This window comes from Rhea americana, unplaced genomic scaffold (genome assembly GCF_003343005.1).
Source record: "Rhea americana isolate MKP2758 unplaced genomic scaffold, rheAme1 scaffold_80, whole genome shotgun sequence".
Taxonomy (NCBI): Eukaryota; Metazoa; Chordata; class Aves; order Rheiformes; family Rheidae; genus Rhea; species Rhea americana.
This window is the reverse complement of record NW_028186979.1, coordinates 106,428-131,895: the sequence shown is the minus strand read 5'-3', so window position 1 is coordinate 131,895 and position 25,468 is coordinate 106,428. Positions and strand designations below refer to the sequence as shown.

General features: G+C 36.0%; 1 protein-coding gene across 1 annotated transcript in view; it reads left to right on the top strand.

Annotated features, from left to right (window-relative positions):
* Positions 1 to 383: 383 nt before the first annotated feature.
* Positions 384 to 25,468, top strand: part of PXDN (peroxidasin) — a gene marked incomplete at its 5' end in the record, with an annotated part of 60,181 nt that continues 35,096 nt past the window's right edge. The window contains 9 exons of the mRNA XM_085322938.1: positions 384 to 499; positions 2,046 to 2,117; positions 8,670 to 8,741; positions 15,699 to 15,770; positions 16,341 to 16,412; positions 18,462 to 18,631; positions 20,677 to 20,794; positions 22,948 to 23,117; positions 24,122 to 24,394. Of these exons, the coding sequence (XP_085179064.1) occupies positions 384 to 499; positions 2,046 to 2,117; positions 8,670 to 8,741; positions 15,699 to 15,770; positions 16,341 to 16,412; positions 18,462 to 18,631; positions 20,677 to 20,794; positions 22,948 to 23,117; positions 24,122 to 24,394 (1,135 nt within the window). The remainder of the gene's footprint in view (positions 500 to 2,045; positions 2,118 to 8,669; positions 8,742 to 15,698; positions 15,771 to 16,340; positions 16,413 to 18,461; positions 18,632 to 20,676; positions 20,795 to 22,947; positions 23,118 to 24,121; positions 24,395 to 25,468) is intronic.

Sequence of the window (25,468 nt, the reverse complement as noted above, 5' to 3'; positions counted from 1 at the left end):
CTCGGCAGTCTCGAAAGCTGCCCCTTCTTCCTTTTTTTCTCCTGATTTCCCCATCTGTTCTGGGGTATTGTTTCCAAACAGATTTCAGGATGCAAAGACGATTCGATTTAGCGAGATGCAGTCCGAGAGCCCGCTAGCAGGCGGCTCCCCGAGGAGGTGGACATCCCTCGCGAAGGCAGGGCCAGCTCGGAGGCAGCCTCCGTGCTGCCTGCGGGTGCCGGATCTGCACCGCTGTGGTGCATCGTCTAGCTAAACGTGTTGCACAGGGGTTGGATTCGGTTTGCTTTGTCCCCCGGTCAAAAGCTACGGTTTACGGACAGAGGCAAACGTCCACAATGGTCACAAAAGACTTGTGCTTAATTCGCTTTTTCGTCTGAAAAAAATACGGAGATTTTTCTAATGCGATTCTTCTCTCTTTATTCTACAGAGACCTAAGATTTAATAGGATTAAAGAAATCCAGCCTGGAGAGTTTAGACGGCTTAAAAACCTGAACACGCTGTAAGTTATTTTTCAACCTAAGGTACTTTCCCTTTTTGAAATAATATGGTTAGTTTGATACCRTGCCAAATTTTCTTTCCTTTCATAGGTAAGTAGTCTCATAGATTTCAGCTGTAATATTTACACAGGTGAGGGAAGCAAGATTTAGACCTGAATTATTTGAAAGCGAGCAAAACCAAAGTATATGCCTATTACAGTAAAAAATCAAATGATTAACTTCCGAATTTTTTATTAACATTCTTCGATAAGAATATGAAAAGTACAGAACTTTATCATTTTTTTCCAAATCTTGTTAAATGACCTAGGTGTAATATCACGTATTAGATCATGCAGTTACAGCAAAGATGTTCAAACGTGTTGCAGTTACAAAATATTTGATAGACTATTCCTAATGTTTCAAAGCAGTCCTGTTCTAATTGGGTAGCCAGGGCAATAGCAGAAGTTGGAAGACTTTGTTCCTGCCCAGCTTCCCTTTATAGAGGTCTCTGGTACCATATATTTGTGAAGAGAAATCCATCTTTTTTACTCTCCCAGAAGGCACATAATGTGTGTACAGTCATAACTTAGTATCTCAGTTTTTCCCTCAAACATGACTTTTGGGACAGATGCATGCGTGTTTCTGTTCTCTTACATATTTGCAGACATGAGGTGGAATTCCTAACGTGGACAGTTGTTTTTCTTTTAAATATAAACAACTGATGATGGCAAATGTGATTGTTTTCTAGAACACAAGTRGTGCGTGAATTGAAATAAAATGCAGTGATATCCATGAGTTTTGCATCATTATTATGTATTTGCCCTGCAAGCATATAAAAGTAATTTCCTGAGACATCTTGGTGTGTAGTCGCATCAGAAAATGATAGGACTTTCCCSCAAAGTCTGTTGTCCAGTCTGTACTACCTAGACGTTTTCGGTCACCTTTCATCACGCCTCTGTTGGTGCTCAGTCCCCAGTTCTGCATTTCAGTTTTTGTCAGATATCCCCCTTCRTGTTTTAGCTGCCCAGATCCCTGAGTCGAGGCTTGCAAGTCCCAGATAAAGACAGGATTCATTGGGTTTGGAATTTCATACATCCGTGCGGTGAAGGCCGGGGGCAAAGCTGTGAATACGGACTGCTCTGTTCCTGTACAACGTAAAGGGTCCAGTACACTGAATATTGCCAAGGAGCACTCTAGGGAAAGCCGCTTAGGTCTACCTGTGAATAAGAWATCTTTGGTTAATATCAATTTTATTGATTTCAACCCTCTGTTTAGGCTCCATTTTAACCTCAGATACCTGCAAAAAGTCAGACTATTTCAGCTTTTAGATGATTTTTTTTTTGTTAATTTCTCTCTAATCTTTATAGAGTTCACATCTGAAAAGGACTAAGAAGCTGTGAGCAGTTCACTTTTTTTCTGCCAACTGTTACTATTAAGGAACAATTGTTATTATTGTTATTTTTTAAATTTTCTTTTTCATGCTGCATTTATATCTGCAGTTACACATTTTGTTTTCTTTCCTACAGATCTTGTATGTTAAAATAAACAGTTGTTTATTTCTTTTTATAGGCTTCTAAACAACAATCAAATTAAAAGAATACCTAGTGGGGCATTTGAAGACCTTGAAAATCTGAAATATCTGTAAGTTAAATGAATATGACCTTTTGTATCAAAATGGAATAGAACTTCTGAAATGGGGAAGTATTTTAATCTGAAACTGTGTTTTAGTCTGACTCACTGTTTCATGTCATAAACTGCTTTGAGAATCTGTGAAATTAAATTACTAGGGGTGAAGGGAGAGAGAATTGTGAACCTTTGTTTCTATAAATAAATCATTTGAGGTTTGCTAACACAAGACTGAGATATTTGTTTAGAGGCTGCTGGTTTTAAAGGAGTTACTATTTACCAAATGCATTTTGTAAAATAATTTTAAAAGGAATAGGTTGAAAGATGTAGGAGGTCACCTCTTAAAAGGTTCACTGAAATTTTCATACTGATACTTTTTTAGTTTGTGTTTTGAAAAATGGTTTAAGAGTAACTAGTCCAAGATTTCTGTTTATATAAGCTTGGAATTTATATAAGCTTTTTAACTACCCCCAAATTGTTCACTGAATGCAGTATAAAGGTTATAAGAGAAAAATCAAGTCAAACCGAAAAAAGAAAATTATCTTTTTGATTATCCATAGAGTCTAGGTCTTAAAGTAACATGTACATTTTAAGAATAGTTCTTCCCATTCTTAGCAAATGTGTCATTTGTCTTAATTACTCAAATAAACAACAGATGTCAAAAAAGCTTTTTCTATAGAAAGGACTCTACAGCTAAATAGTAAACTGTCATGGATTGTGTCTATCTCGTGTAGTATCATATAAGAAACTTTTATTGATTATTTTGAGAGTAATGTACAGGAAAAGAATGATCACTTTGAGAAATCACTGTTTTGTAAATAATTCAATAATACTATTTTYCATCTAATTTTCAAGAATGTAACCTGGATAGATCTAAGGAGGGAGGAGATGGGAGGGAAATAAAAATCACATAGATTTGTGCAGATGTGCCACTTGGTTTTCAAAGCTGTGTTTGATTACATTCCCTAGTCTCATTTTTATGTATATCATCTTTCAGTAATAAAATTGTTTACTCAGTATAAAACTGGAGGGAAGAAAATATTGAACAGACTGTCCCCAATGCATTATTAAAGTCCATACTGTATTTGTTACAGGATATGTTTGTATGATGGAGCTGGTGTTTTGTAACCTTAGATGTAAAATAAGTGAAGTACTTAAGGTGTACTTACTCAGGATGACTAAGCTACTTGACATAGTAACTGTACTGAAATGTTGTTAGGTTCTTATTCGTTCTTTATTTTCATGTGCTTGTTTTTATATAGCTGTATTAAAACTGAGATAATACTTACTGATCCTATGATCCTGTGACCTATGCACCCTGTTCAGTTCAAGTGTGAAAAGAGGTTGCTGAGCTACTACATATGTTTATTTTCATATTTATGTGTTAATGTATTTGTATATCCATATTACCAAGAGGAAGAGTTTTTTCCTTTTYCTCTTGTTCCTTGGAAATTTTAAATATAATACAGAAGTTGAATATAGAAGCTAATTGTGGTAAMGGATTCAGGAGGAGAGAGCTCTTCTTTAAAACTATCCTCTCAGTTTTGCTAAAATGGACTTCAAAACCTTATTGCCTATTTCAGTGGACTGTGCTATAAATGTCCAGAATTGTACAGCCTTAACATTACGAAATTCCCCATACTGCAGATACTATAGAAGATATATAGRAGATATAGAAGGCTTGAATGTACCAAATACAGCTGAGCTGCAGTGACAATGTCAGTTGAGTAAGCACAGGTTAARTCTATTCTGTGGAATGAAGGAAACAAAACCTTTGACCATTTTTTCCCAGTAGGATCAGATGAAATAGAAATTGGGAAGAAGGAGATTGTTATTTAATTAAAGTTAGAAATACTGTTTGGGATTTAATGTTGTATAGACAAATGATCTGAAATGTTTCGGATTTTTTTACTAAGGATGGCCTGATCCTATGGATATTTGCAAATCTAGCTTGTCTTGTTTCACAGGATGAGGTTATTAGTACATTATGCTATTTGTTATTAAGAGAACTGAAGTACTGAATTGCAGTTTGTTCTGAAAATGGGCACTTTACTGAGTAATTTTAGAAAGCCTGTCTTTTCTCAGTGGTTAGCTCTGGCAAAATGTATGTTTTATTGTATATAAAGAAACAAGGTCAGTGTCTGAGAGGGACATATCAAGATCCGTCCCTATATTTCTGTTGCACATCATTTTTTATGCTTTCAGACAAAACCTTCTCCTGCAAATCTCACCAAAACCCCAGAATTTTCGGATGATTCTTTTCATCATTTGTGTCTGAAAATGACTGTAGAGTTTTGTAATACATTTATTTTCAAAATTGTCTGTCTAGAGAGCAAATATTGACAAAGATTAATGATCTTGCATTTATTTTCTGTACACTAAAAATATTAATCATTGTAGAAATTGGCATTTAAATTATAAAAAAAATTATGCACATATGATTTTTGAAGCTCATTTTTATGATTTTTTTTGCTCTTTATATAATTGAAATGTTGACAGTTCCATAAACAGTTTTGCATGTTTGAGCTGTTTGTGGTAATAAAGTGTCTTTGAATTCACATACTGAAAGTTGGACATAAACAAATGTCATTATCATTGTTTTGCTGTGACACCAAGAGGCTGCTTTTTCTGTCTTTCTGTCTTTCTTCTGTCATGTACCTTACAGTTGTCAATTTGATTCTTTAGCAAAGACCAAAAATACATTAGTAGCTTGGATCTCAGCTGCAGTATATTTTCTATGTGTTTATACTGTCCTTTGGTAATTCAGGATAGTTTTCTGGTGTTACATTCCCTATTTTACAAGGGATAAAGTAAACACTGATCTCTAAAATAAACTTTAAAAGTTACCTTCATATGAGCAAAGTAATTGATAACATGTTTGTAATTTTTTGCTCCTGATAAATCATGTGTATGTATATGTATACATGATATATAAAGTACACTATGTATATTTTATTGACTTCCTGTAAGTTGTTCAGCTCGTGGTGATAGTGCAGAAAGATGAGAAAGAAAAGCTCACCAAACTTATAATATAGATGCATGCAAATTTGTGAAAAATTAGTAGGATAATCCTTTCTGATCCTGAAACTCAACAATTTACTCCCCAAGGTAGAAGATAACTGAAAGTTGAAGGTAGAGACATATTACGGGTATAATATGTAGGGTGTTATGTGATCTGGAATCAGCAGTGGAAAAATTGAAGTTAAAGTAAAAAGAAGAAAGAATTTAAGGAGGAGATATAGGGAAAATGTAAGTCAAATGTACAGTAGGAATTGCAAAGAGCTTTCTGGATAAGAGAAGATGCTTGATAGCTACAGAGCAGTAAGCTAGAAGACAGTTTAAAGGAAGTGCTGCAAACGAAAATGGAAAACTAAAATTATTTTGGCAGCAGTATCTAGACATATTCACTTCATAAGAAAAGATGGGATTAGGAATCACATGAGAAAACTATGATAAAAGGGAATGTAAACCATTTTTTAGCAGTATGAAATATATCAGCTTTGGAAATGTATCCAGATTTGATTTGCCTTTGGTGAATCGAGTAATAGTGATGGAATATGCGGTGCAGGTTTGCCAGATTGCTGAATTGCTGACCTTTCTTAAGGACTCACAGGTCCTTATATCTTCTGCTCATATTACATTCTTTCCGTGTAGTCTTTTGCCGTTGTTGCTGTTATGGACATGCTACTTTTTTCTTTGACTACCCTCAGCGGTTCCCAATCTCATGGCTTTGCAGTCTATCAACCATCTCTTTTATGTTTCTATGCAAGTCTCTCTTTGCTATTTTTATTTACTTGTCGTGTTTGACTATACGCTGCCTCATACTGCCATTACTTTTTACCTTTTTTTCTCTACCACACAAGTACCTCTGTTGCTACCTGACTTTTTACAGTCCTTAAAATTATCCTTATAAAGAACTTTATTTTTTCTTTTTTTAATTTAAGACTCATTGACCTACTTTTTTGACAACTGATTACTATTTGGCTGTTCATTTCCAAACTGTATGACCAGTACCTATTGTGACAATTGGTTTTAATTGCATTTCTGGAAGGTGCTAGTTCTTTGTGAACTCTACAGAAAAAAATTAATAGTAATTTTAGAAAATAATATAATGTCATATTAGAATATACCCTTGTTATTTTAGTCCACTGTTATTCATCCTTTGAAAAATACTAATGGTTTAGATGTGTTAACAGAGCTCTTAGGTAAGTCAAGTTACTTTGTCCTTAATTATACTTTTAATCAGTTTTATTCTAGGATAAATTTTGAGAATATTTTTGTTAAGGATTGATTCAGTATTTATAAAGTCTCACTTGTTAGGCACAGCTGAATTTTAGAAAGATGAATATTTTTGTGAGCTCTGCTTACTTTGTATTCTATCATCTCTGATCACTAGGTAAATATATATATATATATGCGCGTTTTTTTCTTTCAGTTAATATCATATTCAGTTCTCCTCTGGGAAACATCTACAGTAGTCTAACTGAAAGTGTGGTGAAAATTCTGTCATAGGAGATCCCGTTTTTTAGTCTTGGGGTTACTGGTATTTTGTCTGTAGAAARGGTCAGTGATGGAGGGAAGTCAGTGGCCTGTCCTGTAGCTGCTGCTTGAGAGGGTTTTCTGATCAGCATGGAAAAAGCTGTAGCTGAAGGATGAATTTGAGCTCATTCTGTAGATTCAAAATTGCGAGGRGTTCAAATCTGCAGATCCACTGTGTAACTGAAGCTTTTTATCAAAAGCATCTGAAAGCACTCTTGTTCATGAGTCTGTTCAGAAGTTTAGTACTCAGGGGAAGAAGCATCAGTTTCCAAACTGCTGAGCTGAGTATGTTGCAGAACAGTGAACGGGCTATTAAGTCTTTGAATTTTTCCAAGTAGTGAGAAGAAATGGCACATTTAAAGTTCTTGCTGGAGTAAAAGGTAGGAATTTAATGTCATACAGATAGGAAAATTAAGAAGAGACAAAGCAGTCATAACTGTATAGTGATCCTCAAATAAATTGATATATCTGAGTCTAAGAAAATACTTGAATACCTATAAGTGGGTATTTTTTGAAAACGGAATAAAAACTAATTCTTCATCCAAAATAAGCATACACTTATTCTCCCACTTTTAAAATRCATTTCTGAGTTTTTTACAGTCATTTCACCTGACAGTATTTTTCTTTCAGTTTAATTTGTTCAGATTTTTATCATTTCAAAAAGTTCAATTTTTTTATTTCCTAGTTGTTCTCTTATTGGGGGAACTCTTCTTTTTGTTCARATACATGTCTATATTAAGCAAGCACCCTGAGTCTATATATCAATATGCTGGGATTTCAGCAACTGATAAATTGAAAAGCTTTACACTCAAGAGAAGGATGCCACTCCATATTGCCTCCCAAAGTTGTCATGGAGTGAACATCAGGTGCCTACAGCCTTTTTCCTTATTAGGGCCTGCTGTGAAATGTTGGACTTTCTCAAGTCAGTGTGAAAACTTCCACCAGCTCCAACAAGGCCAGTATTTTATCTGTTGTGTCAAAAGAAGTTTGCAATATTTCAAGTAAGTTACAGAAAACTACAATGATACAAAAGCCAAAAAGACTACTAATAAAATGATACATGGTTCAAAATGTCTTCATCTCTGTTTTGTTGAAGTCCATGCCTGATTAACTTAGTCCCAAATCATTTGTCAAATAATTGTGAAATAGTTAGGGAACCTGCAACTTAACCTAACACAAAAAGAGAAGGACCGAAAAAGGACTTTCTGTTGTTGCCTCCGTGCAGGAATTGCCGTCATCAGCTGAACTGTGTGATTTTCTCAAACTCTTTCACTAAACCATCATTACTGTTAAGAGCATGATAAACATGAGCACATACACTGATCCATCCAGAAACTGGTGAATTTTATTTCTGTAAGAAAGGTATAGACGACACATGTAAACATACTGATACCCTGCATGTGTTTATTYTGGTTATGTTATGAGTATCAATGGGGATCCATCTTGTATACAGTGATAAAACAAATAAAATACTGTTTTTCTGATACAGTAGCAATATTCTGACTTGTATTTCTGTGTAAATATTTTAAAGGTGATGCAGRAGAAGTTATAAAAATTCTCACTTTTTGTTCTCTGAATCCGGTAAAGAGAAAAATTCCTCTATARTTTGAAAATTTACACCAGTGTTCAGATGAGATATGTTAACAAAAACAAGAGGCCAATGGCATCCCTRATGTATTTTGGAAAAAGCAATTTGATGCAATTCTTTCATTAAGTTGAATTTATTCTGACTTTGGGCAAGCCCATCAAGAAAATGAGGGGCAAAGAAACAGTAAGTAATAGCAACAAGACCTGGGAAGCCAAAGAGAGCCTTAGGGCCTACAAGGCCCCAGATTTTTTTTCCTGGCAAACCTTTGGGATGAATTCTCAAGAGCAAAGTATTTTTTGTGTATGTGTTTGGTTTTTGTTTTGTATTTTTTCCTAATATGTAGTTGAAAAGCTGTCTCCATGTGTCAACTTAATTCTTCTTTCCCACCTCCATGTACCTCTTGTTTGTGTACTAATATTACTGATTGTTTCTTGTTTCAGCTATTTGTACAAGAATGAAATCCAGTCAATTGACAGGCAAGCATTTAAGGGACTTGCCTCTCTAGAACAACTGTAAGTGCCTTTTCTCTTCTGTGCTGTCCTCGCCATGGTTCCCTTGCAGAGGAAAAGTGCACGCCTTGGACAGTGCATTCTGCCTGCATGCTTTGCATGTCTGCACTGACGGGGGTGTTAGTCACATAGTCCTATAATCATTTGCATGTGAAAAAACCAAAAGTGATCTCTGTGTCAAGCTCCTCATTTCTATGTTTGTCTTTTATTTGTGATTTGCATTCCCACTGCCCCTATACATTACAAAATAGCTTTGAAGAAAAAGCAAAATCCTGGGAAAATGTTGAAGAGCAGTGTGTATCACTAAGAGATTCGAGTTTCATTTCCCTAGGTTTTTGCAATTCCTTTGACTACAGCCGTTGTTTTACAGCATAACTAAAGCTCTTGAATTCAGAATAGACTTTAAAATTAAAATCTTACTGTTATTGATACATGCTAATGTTAGTGTACCTGTTAATCATTGCCATATAGAGGCATTTAAAAAGTAAGAAAATTAAATGTTTGTAATGTAGATATTTCAGCAATCTATCTTCTAAAAAGATTGATTAAAATCTTACTCCTTTTCATGTGTAATGACTGACAACTAATATCTGTTGAAAATGAATGAAAAATACAGTCAATAGCATGTCAAAAACTGATTGTATTGATTTCCATTAAGTTTAACTACATTTTGTTTTATAATCAGAAAGCACCACTATACATTCGTTATGGTAATGTTTAGAAAAATAGAAAGTGATATTTCATGACCTGACTGCYAAAATAAAATACCAAAGCAATGAGTTCTGTAGCATATAAATCTGGGAGAGGGGCAACATCTTTTTTCCAGGCATAATGCAAACTTTGAAAACTCATGACAGTTTTCATTATATTACAATTTTTTATTACATATATCTGCTTCCRTGTTACTATAAGACTCTAGTGGACATAATGTGTCATATATTTGAAATAAAATAACGCTTCAGAAAGTGTACAAAATCATACAAGCTCATTTTAGAAGGAAATAGATGCCTTTTGAAGGAAGAGCTTCTATGTAGAACATAAGTGATAATTATAAAACATATATCAAATGGTCATTTGTTTCCTTAATGCCTTTCTCTTCCTCTTCCTCCTGCTCTAGAAAGGATTACTACAGCATAATGACAGCAACTGGTAGGGCTTACTTGCATGATAATAGCAATTCTTATTTTCTATGTAGAATTTTAAATATTGAGGTCCATTTATTGAACTAYAGTCTTCCAAAATAGTATTCTTCCRCATGTCCCAAGCCTGATRTGTTGCAAGTTGAAACAGGTGGACTTTTCTTCCTGTGCTCTATTTCTTGCTGATCTATAGTATGACTGAAAGACATAGATCATTTCAGAATATTGACGCCTTTTTTGTGCGCTTCTCCACTAGGTTTCCATTAAGCCTCTCTGACCTGCAGTAGTATCATACATTACCAACTTAAGCTCCAACTTGAAACATCAGTATTGTTCCATACAAAATTTAGTTTCAAACTAAACTTGAGTTTCAAGTTTGGAAGTGGAGCCTGGAACAGCTGCTGCTCAGCGACTGCCCCTGAACAGTTGCATCAGTTGCCGCAAGGAAGGCATACAGCTGCTCCTTCAAGCTGCCTCGGAGGATGACTGTCCTCTTAGATATAAATTACAAAGCTTGGAGGGTGTGTTTTTTTTTCCTTTAAGAACCCTTTTAATAGGTAGATCTTAAAAAGAAGACTCAGCAGATGAGAAAATATGAGCACAGGAAACCAGTGGCTGGCCTGGAAATAAATTTAATGGAGGTTATTCATTAAGATTTGTGGTTTATGGAGAAAGATAGGCATCTTTAATATAAAAGTAAAGTCCGACTCTACGAAGTCTGTGTCTTCTTCAGAGGGAGACTGTGTTCGCAAGACGAAAGTTACTCTTGGTGAATATATCCTAAGTGCTCTAACTTCAGTTTAGGGCTGTATCGACTGTTCAGTACAATAYGTCTGTGTCTGAAGCTTTTATGGTCTTGAGTTATTAAACACATTTTGCTACCTGGATTTGATGACTTTCTCAAAGATTTTTCTCCTTATCTGTATAGTTCTTAGAGGGAAAGTTATAGGTCAACCTCTAAAGAGAACATTTGATTCATAGTATTTTTTATACTTGAATGAAGCCATGGTAGTTGTATGGAGTTTTTTAACTYAAGAGCATAACAAACACTTTTCCATTTTGTTTGGTTTTTTTTCATTATACCTGTTCTTGAGTTACAATAATGGGAGAGAAGCTGTAAATATAGTTTGCTTTAAGAGCAGTGTTGYGTGTATAAGGGATGACAAATTCAGCATCAGCAAATAGTGCTGTTGCTGGGTAATATCCTACTTTAAGCTCGGTGACAGAATTCTTAATTGCTGGTGTAGTAGAAATATCTTTTTATTCTAAAATTTCTGCCAAGAGAATAAGATCTTTGAATTAGATTTTTGAAACTCACTTGTACTAGAATAAATGCTGAAAAACTTGGCAGCTTTAGATACTCAGACTGAAGACTTTAGCCATATATGTTTTTGTCACCTAAATATCCAATCATGGCAAGTCATGAAAAGAATAAGTCAGATGATTAAAAGTTGCCACTTACTACCAGTTCAGATCCTGCAGAAGATGTGTTTGGGGATGGCAAATAGGACACAAATGCAGGGAATTTGCATTAAAGCAGCAGCTAGAAGGCAGCCAGAGCACTCACGGGCATCTAAAACTGCTTCTGTTTGCCTGTGTTTRGGCAGCTGAATCTCACCTGCAATGTCACAGATACCTGTCTTGGGAAGCCACAAGTGTTTTGTATTTTGATCMCAGAAACTGTGCTCTAAATTTAGTGTATTTCAAGATGCATGTATTTGTTGTGCGGCTTTTCTTCCAAGCAGCTACTGTGTTTTGGGGATCTCAGCTTAAGAATGTTTCATGTACTAGGGACAAAAAAGCTTTCTGCAGTCCTTAACTTATAGGAGCTCCAAATACTAATCAAATTATTAAGTTTTATCTCTGTACCTAATTTTAGTGGAATACTAATTATACATTATCTTTTGTCTTTCATATTACTGTACTAATTTTGCTCTTTATAAACTGTTATAAGAATTTTATGTAGTTTGTGTACATACAGATGTATATTTGGGGAAATGAATACATAATAACGTATTCTTTTACATGCAGTGGTGCAATTTCTTATATTCATTTTATTTCTTTTCGTTAATTCAATTTTCAATAGCTTTGAAATGTTATTACATATTTTTCACTTTCTTTTGTTAGAAAGAGTTCCTGTTTGCTGCATCAATATATGTATGTGCGTTTATGTACATTTAACACAGCAAAGSCTGAGTGAGCACTTGATTAAAATCTCATTGGATTGCTAAGAATAACTATAGTAAGGAATAATGAATAAGAATAAAATAAAATAAAACAAAACAAAACAAGAAACAAGAGCCTTGAGAAGTGCAATATATCTCTATTATTCAAGAATAAGATCAGCCAGGGTCAACCAACATAAATGACTGGAAACAGACATTTATCTAGCCTTGTTTAAAAAGCCTTTAAAGAGAAGATTCCATAATCTCCTTAAGCATCCTGTTCCAGTACTTAAAATCWTTATTGTTATGTCAAATCTAAATCTCCTTCCTTGTGGTTTAAGCCTGTTACTTCTTGTCATACCCCGGGGCATGGAAAGTTCTTTGATAAATGTAGGAAAAATCTATTTGTTCATTCTCTTTCAAATAATCAAACTATCAAATAAACTATTTAAGTACATAGATTATTAATGAATTTCAAGTACTTTTTTCAAAGATAGGGAGATATTATTAGAATTGAACAATARGCCTATATGCCTTCAATAAAAATATAGTGCTATAGAAGATAAAATCCTAAATTTACTGCTGTGAAACAAGACAAATGCCACTAGGAGTGAATTTTACCTTACATATTCATACTCCAGTGTTAAAAATAAGAAATAGAAAAGCTGTACCATGCTTATTTGTTYGACTTTTATTTTCCTCTAGAGGTATTTGTTTTGAATTTATTTCCCTATAGCTATTTCCTTTCTTCTGCTTCCTACTTGACAATAAATTCTGAATCAAAAAAGTAAAACACAAGGGTCTCTTAAAATCACCTTTGCATGCTTTTTTGAAAATCTTTTTTATATCAACTTCATTACATCATACTACTATTTTTTAAAAGCATGTGATATTCTTAACATACAAGATGTCTACAAAGATGTGCCAGTGTGAGGCACTTACTTACTTTTTGGATGAATTTTCAGTCTAAGAAATTCTTATATTAATTACAGTCCTAAAAATCCTTAAAAAGCATTGATGTGGATCATACAAGAAAAGGATGTAAGCAGTAAACCTAAGTGATAACATATGATTAAAGCTCAGGTCATAGCTTTAATAATTTTTAAATTTTTATTATTCTAGACTTAKAATGCAATCTGAGTTCTTCTGCACTTTATTTGAATTACACTTGCTGCTAATGATTTTGTCCATATATTTAATAACATCTTATTCTGTTCATAAGTTATTGTTTTAATTAGATTAGTACGGGTGAAAAAAACAGATGGGTTTTCAGGCACAATAAGCCATTCTTTACATCTGAAATTAAAGCAGTAGACTTGAATACTAAATTAGCAGTTATGAGCTGATGCTCCAAGTTTAATTAGGTATGCATCACTTACACCAACTGGGAAGTAGGCTCTTTTTCTCTGTCTTTCTAATTTCACCTCTGATCCATGGACGAAAAGATGGGCTGTATGCCTGGAAGCTGTTTTTTTTCCAGCCCTGTTAGTTGGGCTAATAAGAGGTATTACTTGTACTTGCCTTATCAATGCCAAAGAAATATGAGAAATCCTTAGAAAAACTAATTGTGAGAAGATAGGGAGACTACTTTTGCAGGTATTCGTGGTTGATAAAAATGCAAGAAGAATTTGCTATGTATACATAAAAACCTGCTGCGCAAGAAAAAAAGRTGCACGTAATTATTTCCAAAAAGAAAGCTTCTTCAGAAGAAGTAATGAGCCCTAGTTGTGTCTGCTTTTCTCTGTGCACTCTTTTCTCTCACTGTGGTGGTCCCTGTGTTGCTTTCCCACCTCCCGAACGTCCCCCAGGACTAGCTGTGCTGGGGACAAGGGAGAGGAGCGCTGCAGCTTTTAGGGAGCAGTGCTCGTGCTGGCTGCATGGCTGGGTCTTGCCCAAAGGGGTGAATTACGCCTCCGTGCTGCTTGTCTTTTCCTCAGAGCTAGATCTAGCTGCGGTCTCCCTTCTCTGTGCTGTCAAATCTAATGAAACCTGCAGGAAGAAACTGCCTTYGAGTTATCTGTCCTTGAAATTTAGTTGAAATTGGCCCGTAGTTTTGAAAGGGAGATGATGAAGATGCTGCATGTTTATGCATTTTTTGTTTCCTTATAAACACAGCAGGATCAGAGTCTCTCGGTGWTATGATTTATCACTGAAATGGCCACAAATTGCCTTGGCAGTGAGCAGACTTGACACTYGGATGCATCTGCCCGCATCCGTGCTGATTTCCTGGCTGTTTCTGTGCCCCCAGTGATGGCTTAGCTGGCACTGCTTACTGGCTTGCCCCTTCCCCGCACTTTTAGTGGGGGAACTGGTAGCTTACCAGGCACGTGCCTGGCTTCACAGCTGCATGCACCAGTGAATAACTGGTTTCTAGGGTAGTCTCTGCTTACTCCTGCTCTCCTGGGTCTGTGGCAGCCATTCAGCTCAGGTCAGGGATGGGAATATGTGCAGCGATTCAGTGCAAGAGAGTTCATGTGTCCTTCTTACTTATCGTGGTGAGGGATTGATTTTCAGGAGATTTGGGGGTCTGGGATTTTCTGTTTGTTTTTAAATGATGGGCTTTTTTATTCTTCAGCCCACTGTGATTTTTATGTATGCAAGTTCTTCTCCAGATGTTCCAGAGTGTAAGTCAAGAGGCAACAGTCAAAAAGGAAACTTTAGGAGTTTTGGATATATTTGGATATAGTTAGGATCCAAAGTCTGTAAATCATTTTCACACTTCCTTGTGCARTTCTATCAATTACTTTTTGTTTCTTTTTCTGCAAAGTTACAGAATACTTACTTGACCTAGTCAAAGCTAGTGTGAGCCTGACTGTACAATCCTTACCTGTGAATAGCCCATTGTCACAGCAGTTATAGACTAATAATTTGGTTAATTTTCCGGTCTTATGGAATTAATAGCTGTATAAAGCTAATAACTTACATATGCATCAGCAAACCATCAAACAGAGCACAGCTGAGGTGGCTAACCATACATTGATCACTGAGAAGTCCTTTGTCTGAGAATAATTCAATCAAAATAAAGTTGTTTTATGTTACATTTTTTTTGGTCTATAGCTGTTACAAGCTTTCATAGTTTTAAATGCCAAGTTAAGTGGAATAGAGCAGATTACCTTTTGGAATCTTTTAAAATTTTCACTCAGTGTGACGGTGCTAAAAAACTTGACAACAGAAAATGCTGTTCTGTTGAAAACTTAAAATATTTTCTAACCAATTTACAACATTTTCCTGTAAAAACCATAATTTTATTTTTTCATATATATTATATGCATATATATATATATATACATGCATTTCACATATGTATTCTATGCATACTAATAAGAAAAGGACTTGACAAAGTGCTCAAAGGGCTGGTAGCTCCAAAATCTCCAAAATAACCATCTTCAAGCAATTTTTTTACATGTGTATGTAAACAGGCACACACATGCACACATGCTTATTAGATATATAGTGGTCTGTAAACTCTTCTTGTCAAGTCCTGTATCTCCCATATAAAAGCATAAGATTCAGATCCTATCAGAAGAAAGTTATGCCACTACATCCCTACCTTTCAGTCATTTAGATGTGTTAACAACATCCAAAYGCTTTGAAATATTTTAGCTTCATTAAATAAACTGTTTCAGTATTTTTCTTTCTGTTTAACATATTTTCAGGTATCTGCACTTTAATCAAATAGAAACGTTGGAACCTGAATCCTTTACCCATCTTCCAAAACTTGAAAGGCTGTAAGTTTGTTTATCTTGGGGTAAGATACAGAAAAGTTAGCTTGCTTTGTTGTTTGAATTAGATTAAATGTTTGAAACCAGAAAATAATATTCCTATCTTTCCTGTAGATAATTTTTAATCTAACATTGTAATTGTTACTACTAAGTAGTCTTTGCCAAGGATRCCTTGGTCAGGCCTACCTTAGACATGTGCAGAAGTAAACATAACTTGGGCTATATTCTTCTGTTACAAAACTACTTGCCAAGGAGTTGTGACTTATATTTGGCTAAAATATATGTTATGAATTGTGAAGTAGGAGATTTATATTGTGACTTTTTTTTATTGCCCCTTTGGATGCATACAAACCCTCTTTTTTTTGATTACTTTGTCATTTTATGGCTTTTTTCTCACATGAACACATCAAATACACCCCTAAACCATGTAAAAAACAGCAGCCAATGAATTACTAAAAAGAGGTTTGTTTTTTGAACTTTGTAAAATTACTTTCTCTTAAAGGAGTTTTAGAAGAATGTAAATAAAATAAGCATTACATTACATTATTACATGCATCTTTCTGTGCTTTTTAACAGATTTTTGCATAACAACAGAATAGCTCATTTGATTCCTGGAACATTTAGTCACTTAGAATCTATGAAGAGACTGTAAGTAAATTGAATTATTATTGAACAAAAGAAAAAAAATAAAATAATCTCATTGCACTCTATCTCTTCTTGCAGTGTTTGCCTTCCTTGACAATGCTTTTCACTGTGTAGTTTTCTAAATGTTACAGATTTTTTCCGAAGCCGAGCTCCAGTTGTTTACTTACCTAGATTCAGACCATTGCTTCCTGTCCAACCGTCTTCAGTGACCAAGTCCTTTTGTTTGTTTCCTCTCTTGGAAATATTTATAGTTTTATGGTCATGTTCATTATGAATCCATTGTTCTGTAGACTAAATAATATATGCAGCTCCTTGTTTTTTTTTTCTCTTGTTTATGTCTTACTGGGTGATCCTTTTATGATCTTTTTCGGTAATTGATTATCTTGTGTTTTCTTTGATATTTTCTTATCTTTATTTGAGTATAAATTTTCAGAGGTGCTCAGTGGTTTAGAAACATAAGTATTATTTTCAAAAGCAGCTCCACAGGTCAGTTCGTCTTAAAATGCCATTCGCTTGGAAAATTGGTGTAGAGGCTTCTAAGTCCCACAGTGACGTATGAACAGTTTAGCTTGAACTTGACAGACTATTAGCAGTGCCAGAATAAGGTTACTTCCAGARGCTTTTGCATCACAGACTTTGCATCTCCACTGATCTAGAATAAACGTTCATAATGAACCATAAATGATCGAAGACTGTCTAAGACTGTCGTTTCTAGCAGAGGCAGTCCCATCCTAGGCGTAAGCACTTTCCTGCCGCCTTCATGCAAGGACTGTTGAGGGTGTGCTGAGCGGTGACTCACAGCACTGACTCTGCAAGGGAAAAGGATCATTAAGGAAATCACAGGAAGCTGTTCCTATGGCACTGCATTGCGGATTGAGAAGGGTCGAGCCAGTTGTGAAGCCGTGCCTGTAGTTGTGGAGGATGGGAAGAACAAAAGAAATCTGGATGATGTGTGCACCTTGCAGTCATAGGCGCGTCACTCGCGCAGCCTTAAAAGTCCTGTGGAGCTGAAAGAAACAAACAAAAACAGATGTTTCTGCATGTAATGCTTTGGTAAAGTAAAATTTTAATTTTGACCATGGCTGGAAATGTGCTAAACTGGCCTGTTACAGCTCATCATTAAATATCATATCATGACTCTCATGTTCAGGATTTAAATTCTACTGATAACACCCAGTGTGCTAGGAGACATCTGTACAGTAATTTGTAATATATTCTTGTTTGTTCTTGCACAATTTTTTGTGGGAGRGCAGAGAAGAAAAAATATCAGGGAATTTGCACAGCAGGGAAAAAAAATCAAAATACAATAAAAGACAAAATGATTGGGGGTTAACTACCCCCAAAAATATACCAAACTGAAGTTCATTGTCATATAGCTTAGATACGCTTAATACATAGTGATAGGTTTCTATAACATGACTTAAAAGTTTGTTTCCCCCTCCCCTAGGGCCCTGCACTACAAAGTTCAATGCCCTATCAGGGACCATCACTATGGTGGAATGGAAGTCAGAGTAATTTATGGATCATTACCTGCAATAGGCAGGTGCTTTAGGAAGTTACTGGCCCAATGAATACAACAGGAGATTGATGCTTAGATAAAACTATGGGTCTTTGTCTCAGTAGCTTGATCAACAGAATGGAAAAGTTTTAAAAATGTCCATTTAGCTATGAACTTACTACAATTGTAAATTTTAAACAGAAAAAAATTGTGGAGAAATGAAATATGTTCCTTGCTTAAGYAAGTCTTGTATAATATCTACATAAAATCTGGTTTATGCTCTAAATGCCGAGATTGAAAAGAAATATTGAGTAAGTCCTTGCTGTGTTGAACACTGTTCTTCCTGCATAGTATGGAAAGACCTGCAGAAATAGTATGCAATTTTGTAATAAAGGCTTAATGCTTGTGAGTAAGTGACCGTCAGATATATTCAAAATAACTCTTTGTCTGTATTCACAGAGAAAGGTGCTGGTGGTATCGCAGAATCATTTTGACCCTAAGAAAATAGTTCCAGCTTGCTAATAGCTATTGTGGCTGCGTCTTGTTTTATGTAGGCGTTTAGATTCAAACGCTCTTCATTGCGACTGTGAAATCCTGTGGCTGGCAGAGCTGTTGAAGACGTACGCGGAATCGGGTAACGCTCAAGCAGCAGCTACCTGTGAGTTTCCGCGAAGGATCCAGGGAAGATCAGTGGCCACAATAACACCCGAAGAACTTAACTGTGGTGGGTGCTGGCTTCTTTGCTGTGTTAAATATATCCAAGTCATATTTTTGTTAGCATTTGTTCTTCTGTTCTCTTTGATAACGCTGCCTACTGCTGGTTAATATTACTGCTGGTGTAGTGCTGGTGGACAACAAATTGACTACGAGCCAGCAGTGTGCCCTTGTGACCAAGAAGGCCAATGGTCTCCTGGGGTGCATTAGGAAGAGTGTTGCCAGCAGGTSGAGGKAGGTGATCCTGCCCCTCYRCTCAGCCCTGSRGAGGCCTCATCTYGAGTCCTGTGTCCAGTTCTGGGCTCCCCASKACAAGAGAGACCTGGAGCTACTGGAGAGAGTCCAGCGTAGGGCTACGAGGATGATCAGAGGGCTGGAGCAYCTGCCCTAKGAGGAAYGKCTGTGAGAGCTGGGCCTCTTCAGCCTGGGGAAGAGAAGACTGAGGGGGGATCTTATCAATGTGTACAAGTACCTGAAGGGAGGGYGTCAAGGGGACGGRGACAAACTCTTTTCAGTTGTCCTGTGTGACAAGACAAGAGGCAATGGGCAGAAATTGAAGCACAGGAAGTTCCACCTGACCGTGAGGGGGGAATTTCTTCCCTGTGAGAGTGACGGAGCCCTGGCACAGTTTGCCCAGAAAGGTTGTGGAGTCTCCTTCTCTGGAGATCTTCAAGGTCCACCTGGATGCAACCCTGTCTACCATGCTCTAGGTGACCCTGCTTGAGCAGGGAGGTTGGASTAGATGATCTCCAGAGGTTCCTTCCAACCTCAACCACTCTGTTATTCTGTGATTCTGTGGTTAATAATGATTGCTTCTAGAAATCTCCTCATTGCATCCTTCTCATTTTTTTATCTGCTTTGGAAARAATCATTTTTTCCCCTCAGCCTATTTTCTATGCAACAAGGACAGTCATGTTTGAAGTTTGTTACTGAGATAACATAGTAAACTAAACATGATTATCCAGAAGGGGCTCATTTTGCCTTTTTATGTTTCATATTTGACCACAAATGAGCTGTAAACTAGGATCTTTGATAGTTAAGCTAGGAGTAAGTTAATATTGTTTGGTGTCCTGTATTCCATTTTGTACAAAGGAAATAGAAGAAAGAAATGTTATGGAATTGCTTCTAGTTTCACAGAACTTCCCGTTAAAACTCTTGTTGACGTTACTGGAATCAGGGTTAGGTCACGGGATTTTTCTTTCCCCTCAGCTATCTTTGTAAGAAATATTCTAYACAGAACCTGAAGTCCTCTGTCTCTGAAGGATTAACGGGTTATCACTTTTATTATAATGCTTTTGTGCTTCTATATTCCTTTACCCTAGTAGTATGCAGGCTGAGTCAGGCAGCTTCTTATGCTGGTGCTCCAAGGCTTTGGACCCTGGCACCTCTCCTCTTACCAAAAGGCAGGTTTCTCCCATCACGTGAGGGGTGTTTTGCCTGTCCGACCACGTGGGGAGGCCAAGGRATAAAATAACAGAGTTATCCTTTTGGTTATGTATTGCATAAACCTAATCACAAGAGTTATGACTGTAAGCACCTACAGGGTCCTTGATAAAGATAGTAGAAGGGAATTTGATATGGGAATAATTCACACGGTGTGCTATCAGCTCTSTCTCCACATCTAAGGATGCTCAATAAGGAAACTGCAGGAAGCAGGCTRGACAAATTATTCTGTAGAAGGTAACTTAGGCAGTGATCCTGACTGAGAGGAAGTTATTTTAAATGGTGCTTGTGCTTACTGCTTTAAAGTTTTTTTTTCATAAGCAAATTGAGTCTTTGTTCAAATAACACAGTTATATTAGAACCTGATATAAATTTGCACAATTCATTTCCAGTCTGCTAAAAGGCCCTAAGAAATGGTGGAGGAGGTCAGAAAGTCAATAGTCACTTTTACATAGCGAAAAGTATGTTTAATCCTGATTAAGCATGTAAATATTTTAACTTAAAACTGTGAAAAATATTTTTCTACCAGGTACATGGAAAACTTATTATTTACCTTTCTTTAGTAATTTTAAGACAAGCAAGAGTTTCTTATGTATTTTATTGTTGATACAGAGAGGCCAAGAATTACATCAGAGCCTCAGGATGTGGATGTTACCTCAGGGAATACAGTGTACTTCACTTGCAGAGCTGAAGGCAATCCTAAACCAGAAATTATCTGGCTTCGAAACAAGTAAGTTTAAAAGAGGAAGAGAGAAACTTGATGTATGTAGGTTTGTCTGGATGTGTGTACATTTCTAGGTGCTTGTTGATACACATTAGCTTCTAAAATGTTTGGAATACTAACATCAGAAACGTATCGCAATGAAATGAAATATATGCAGTAATAATGACCCAGATCTATTTTATTCATTAATCTAAACTCTTACCAGCTGAAAACTTCATAAACTATCATTTTATGACTATAATACTGTTGATAGGCTTTTCAGCTGTAATTATACGTACATGGTTGCACATACACAGAAAACTGTAGATCATTTGTGTATAAGTATCAGATACTACAATATAGACATCTTGTACATATTGTGTTTGTGAGTTTAGCTAGGGTTTGCATATTCTGTGTAGTTCTGGTTTTATTACCTCTCTGGGCAGAGCAATATTTGCTTGTTTAAAGGAATCTAACTGGACAAGAGCTAGGTTTCAAACCAGGACTTTCAGCTCGGCTCCAAACTGGTAAACTTTCCCTAGACATGTAGCTTCATCCCACAAGAAGGAAGGTGCATCGTTTTCCAGACTCCTCAGATTAGTACATGAAGGGCAGGCAAGCTTGTATGTCACAGGGTTGTACATAGGTTGTTCAGGGTGGAAGGGAGCCCAGGAGGTCTCTGCTCCAAAGCGGTGTCAGCAGAGCAAACAGACCAGGTTGCTCAGCGCTTTATCTGGTCAAGTCTTGAAAACCTTCAAGGATGGAGAGTGCWCATCCTCTGTGGGGAACCTGCTCCACTGCTTGTTCTCACTGCTGAGGGGTTATGGAAGAAACCTAAAAGAGTCTTTCAGGAGCCCACAGGACAATCCCATGCGGGGTTTCTGCTAAGGCCTGTGCAGAGCTCTGACTCCCTGCAGCAGCACCAGGAATGATGTGGCTTAGCAAGCTACATGGCAGGAAATTGCCTTCCCTAGACTTACTTGAATTTATAGTGGATGCATAATTTCTGATTTTAACATTAGYTTAATCAGATATAGGCTTAATAACTCTTGTCTATAAGTGGAGAATTTGATCTGTAAAATGAATTTTTTCACATTCTGTATTAGCAAATGAACCATTTCAAATTTGCTTGTTGATAAAAGGGAATGATGTAGAATCCTGTTTCTGCAGCTGTTGTGCTGATTTCAGTGAGAACTCCATGTGTAGCAAGAGTATAGACTTTATTATAGAGTTTGTAAAGTATAGAGCCTTAAACTTGGATCGTGTAATTATTTCATTAAAATTTTCTTTGGCTCATGCGCTTTTCATAATAAACAAAGAAAACATGTATTCAGAATACACATAGGAAAGAGTTTTAAGAAGAAATTTGAGCTTGGGGTGTGGAATTATTGACTCTGGCTTGTTTCCTGGCTACATGAATGAGAGCAAAGCTCTTTGCAAGGTAGTTGAATGTGGCAAGATTTCAGTCAAAAGTCATTGCCCTGTTGAGTGGTATGTTGAATAGATCAGCAGTCTCGGTTTTGAACATATGGGGTGAGATCCTCRTCCCTACTCTGTGCATTTTTCATCATGTAGCAAAGGCTGGATTGAGAAACTGTTCATTTTAATAAAAAGCCCTAGCTCTACTTAGGTAGTATCACAGAAATGATGTGTCCATGACATAGGCTAAAGCATGCAACTTATTCCAAGCAAGTACAAATTATAACCAGGTTCACCAGTGCTCCTGGAGGAATGCAGTTGGAGGAGGGCACCAAGATGGTTTGATAGCAACTACCTCCTCTCCTAGTAGAAAATATCTTGAGTTTTGAACTTACCTATTGTGTATTTCCAGCTGAAATACTTGAAAGTGATTTGTCAGTTAGAACCGCTTGTATCCTAAAAAGAAAATGAGATTGGGTGTGTGTATTTTACTCTTTTATTCTCCCTCTCCATAAGCTTTTACTCATAAAAATATTCTGGCCTTTCGTTTGGAAGATATAATGGCTGCATAAGCAGAATTGTTTTTTCCACTGCTTTTTTTTCTTTAGGAAAAAGCCTAAAAGTTCTATTTTTTTGTTTAACACAGTAAAACTTAATTTTTGTAAGTTATTCTGGTTAATGTGTTTAGGCTTTTATTATTTGACATTTTTCTGTGCTTGTGATTTAAAGGTTTAACTCCAGCAGATTACTTTTTTTCACAGTAATGAGCTCAGTATGAAAGAAGATTCCCGGTTAAACTTGCTGGATGATGGCACATTAATGATTCAGAATACTCAAGAAACAGACCAAGGCATTTACCAGTGCATGGCAAAAAACGTGGCTGGCGAAGTGAAAACTCAGGAAGTTACTCTTAGATACTTTGGGTCACCAGGTAAAAAATACAAAGTCTGAATTTTTAATCAGATATAGAATTATTTTGATAGGAAGATTGCTAAACATTGGATGCATTGGCTCTTATTTGTTCTCGACATGTAGATTTCTTGTCCTTGGACATCTTACTGATTAGATCATGAAGTTTTAATATCCCTAGAACAAAAATGAAAATCAACCAGTTAAATAATACYGTTTATTGTTTTAAGTCAATCTGACGATAGTCATGTGAACTTTTTTGGGGGAGATATATAAAGGATGAAAGAAGAGGGTGTTGCATTGTAATGTTGCTCTGTGCAATAGTATTCTTTCTGTGTGTTAGAAATCTATCACAGAGCTTCTGTCASTCATGAAAGCTTTGATAACACACAAGGCAGCAGTGATTGCACAGCAACTTTATAGTCTATGTATCCACCTAGCCAGTGCTTTGTGTTTGCAAACACTAAATTCCTGTCCAGAACTGTGATTTTTTCAGATTTCAAACTTTGCTGTCAGAAAGTTTGTTTTTACGCTCATCAGAAGTTAAATTTAAAATGCTATTGTAGCTTACACATTTAGTTAAGAAAAGCTACTAAAATGCAGTTTAATCTTTTTTTTTTTTTCCTTTTGTGCACCAGGTAGAACTTACTAGTCAGTTTATTTTCTGGGTCTCAGTGCTTCTGTTTCTGAAAAGACCTTTATAAACTTCAATAGATGAGAAGAAAATGCTGTAAAATTCTCTTGAAAGGGATTTAAGAAAAATATCAGTGCAATGGATATACCTACAATTACAAGTACTAAAGTATATTCATAAATTATTTTAAAACATCTATATGAGTTTTTAATTTTATCTACTGATATTTTAAAATGTTTTCAGCTAGATAAGGTTTAAAGTGAGACAACGTGTGCAAGATTAAAATATCTTGGAACAGACCTATTAAAAAAATCAGATTCCCCAAACAATTGCAATATTTAGCCACATTAGTGTTATGCCAGTCATATTCAGGCATGATTCTTTTCTCACAGCCCGGCCAAGTTTTGTGATTCATCCGCAAAATACAGAGGTATTGGTTGGAGAAAGTGTTACTCTGGAATGCAGTGCAACTGGGCACCCTCAGCCACGAATTACGTGGACCAAAGGCGACAGAACCCCTTTACCAAGTGACCCTCGCATCACCATAACTCCTTCAGGAGGACTTTATATACAAAATGTGAAGCAGGAAGACAGTGGCGAGTATACCTGTTTTGCAACTAACAGCGTAGATAACATCCATGCAACTGCATACATCATAGTCCAAGGTGAGTGCCATCAAACTAGGCATGGCATGCTGTAAAATAGAATGTCAAACTCCATTACTTCAGATTGCATGGCTTTCGTCTCTTTTTCTGAATTGTTGTAGCAAACTGAAATCACAAGATTTTTTTTTCTTTTAATTCTATGTAGTTCAAGGGAATTTTGCAGTATATATTTACCCAGAGTAGGGTATTATATATTAATTCTCTAGAATTTCAGTCTTTTGGATTAACCTCAGAAGTAAATTATTTATATTTTGTTTTTTTTTTATTTCTGAAGTTCTGTTTGCCTGTGTGAATAAACATGCAATGTACAACTTTTGTGGAACTGAAATATGTTCTGTAACGAGTAGCATTCCTAGAGATTAGAGTTTATGATTGGAGTACTTGCAGTGGAGTTTTAAGTATAGATCTATATCACCTCTTTTTTTGTAGGCACTGGGGCAAAAGTGGCTACATTTTCTGCAGAGCTGCATGGAAACTGTCACTCTTCCAACTGAGTYATTAGCATAGCTTTTCTGCAAAGTGGAAACTAAAATACTGTAACTTACTATGATCACAATTATTTTGGTGTTGTTTGTCTGTAATATGCCTATAAAGTATTTCAGGAACAACATACTGAAAAACCTTCTCTAATATATGTTGAATACTTTTGCAAATGTTTCAAAGTGGAACTTTTATTTGAAAAGCTTTTAAGTACCTTTTATTTTTGTGCTCGTATTAATGTCTGTATTGGCAAACAGTTTAGACTGTCAATCAGTACATTTTTTCAAGCTATATGAAACAACCTGTCCGTGCAGTTTGTTCATTTGTCATTTGCTAATGAATGATAGTGAGAGCTGAACAAATTCCTGCTCACATTGATAATGCCATGATGTTGCTGCAGAAACTGGCACTGTTTTCCTTTTGTATAAAGCAGAAAAAAAAAAAGCTGCTTAGGTTGTTTTTTGACTACATTGCATTTCCTCTGTAGTTTAGCTCTGAGTTTTGTAGGTTTGTTTGTTGTGAGAAAGATAAAAAGGTATATTTAACCTCCCCASTTGATTTTACAGGTTGTACATCTTATTTTGGACCTATTGA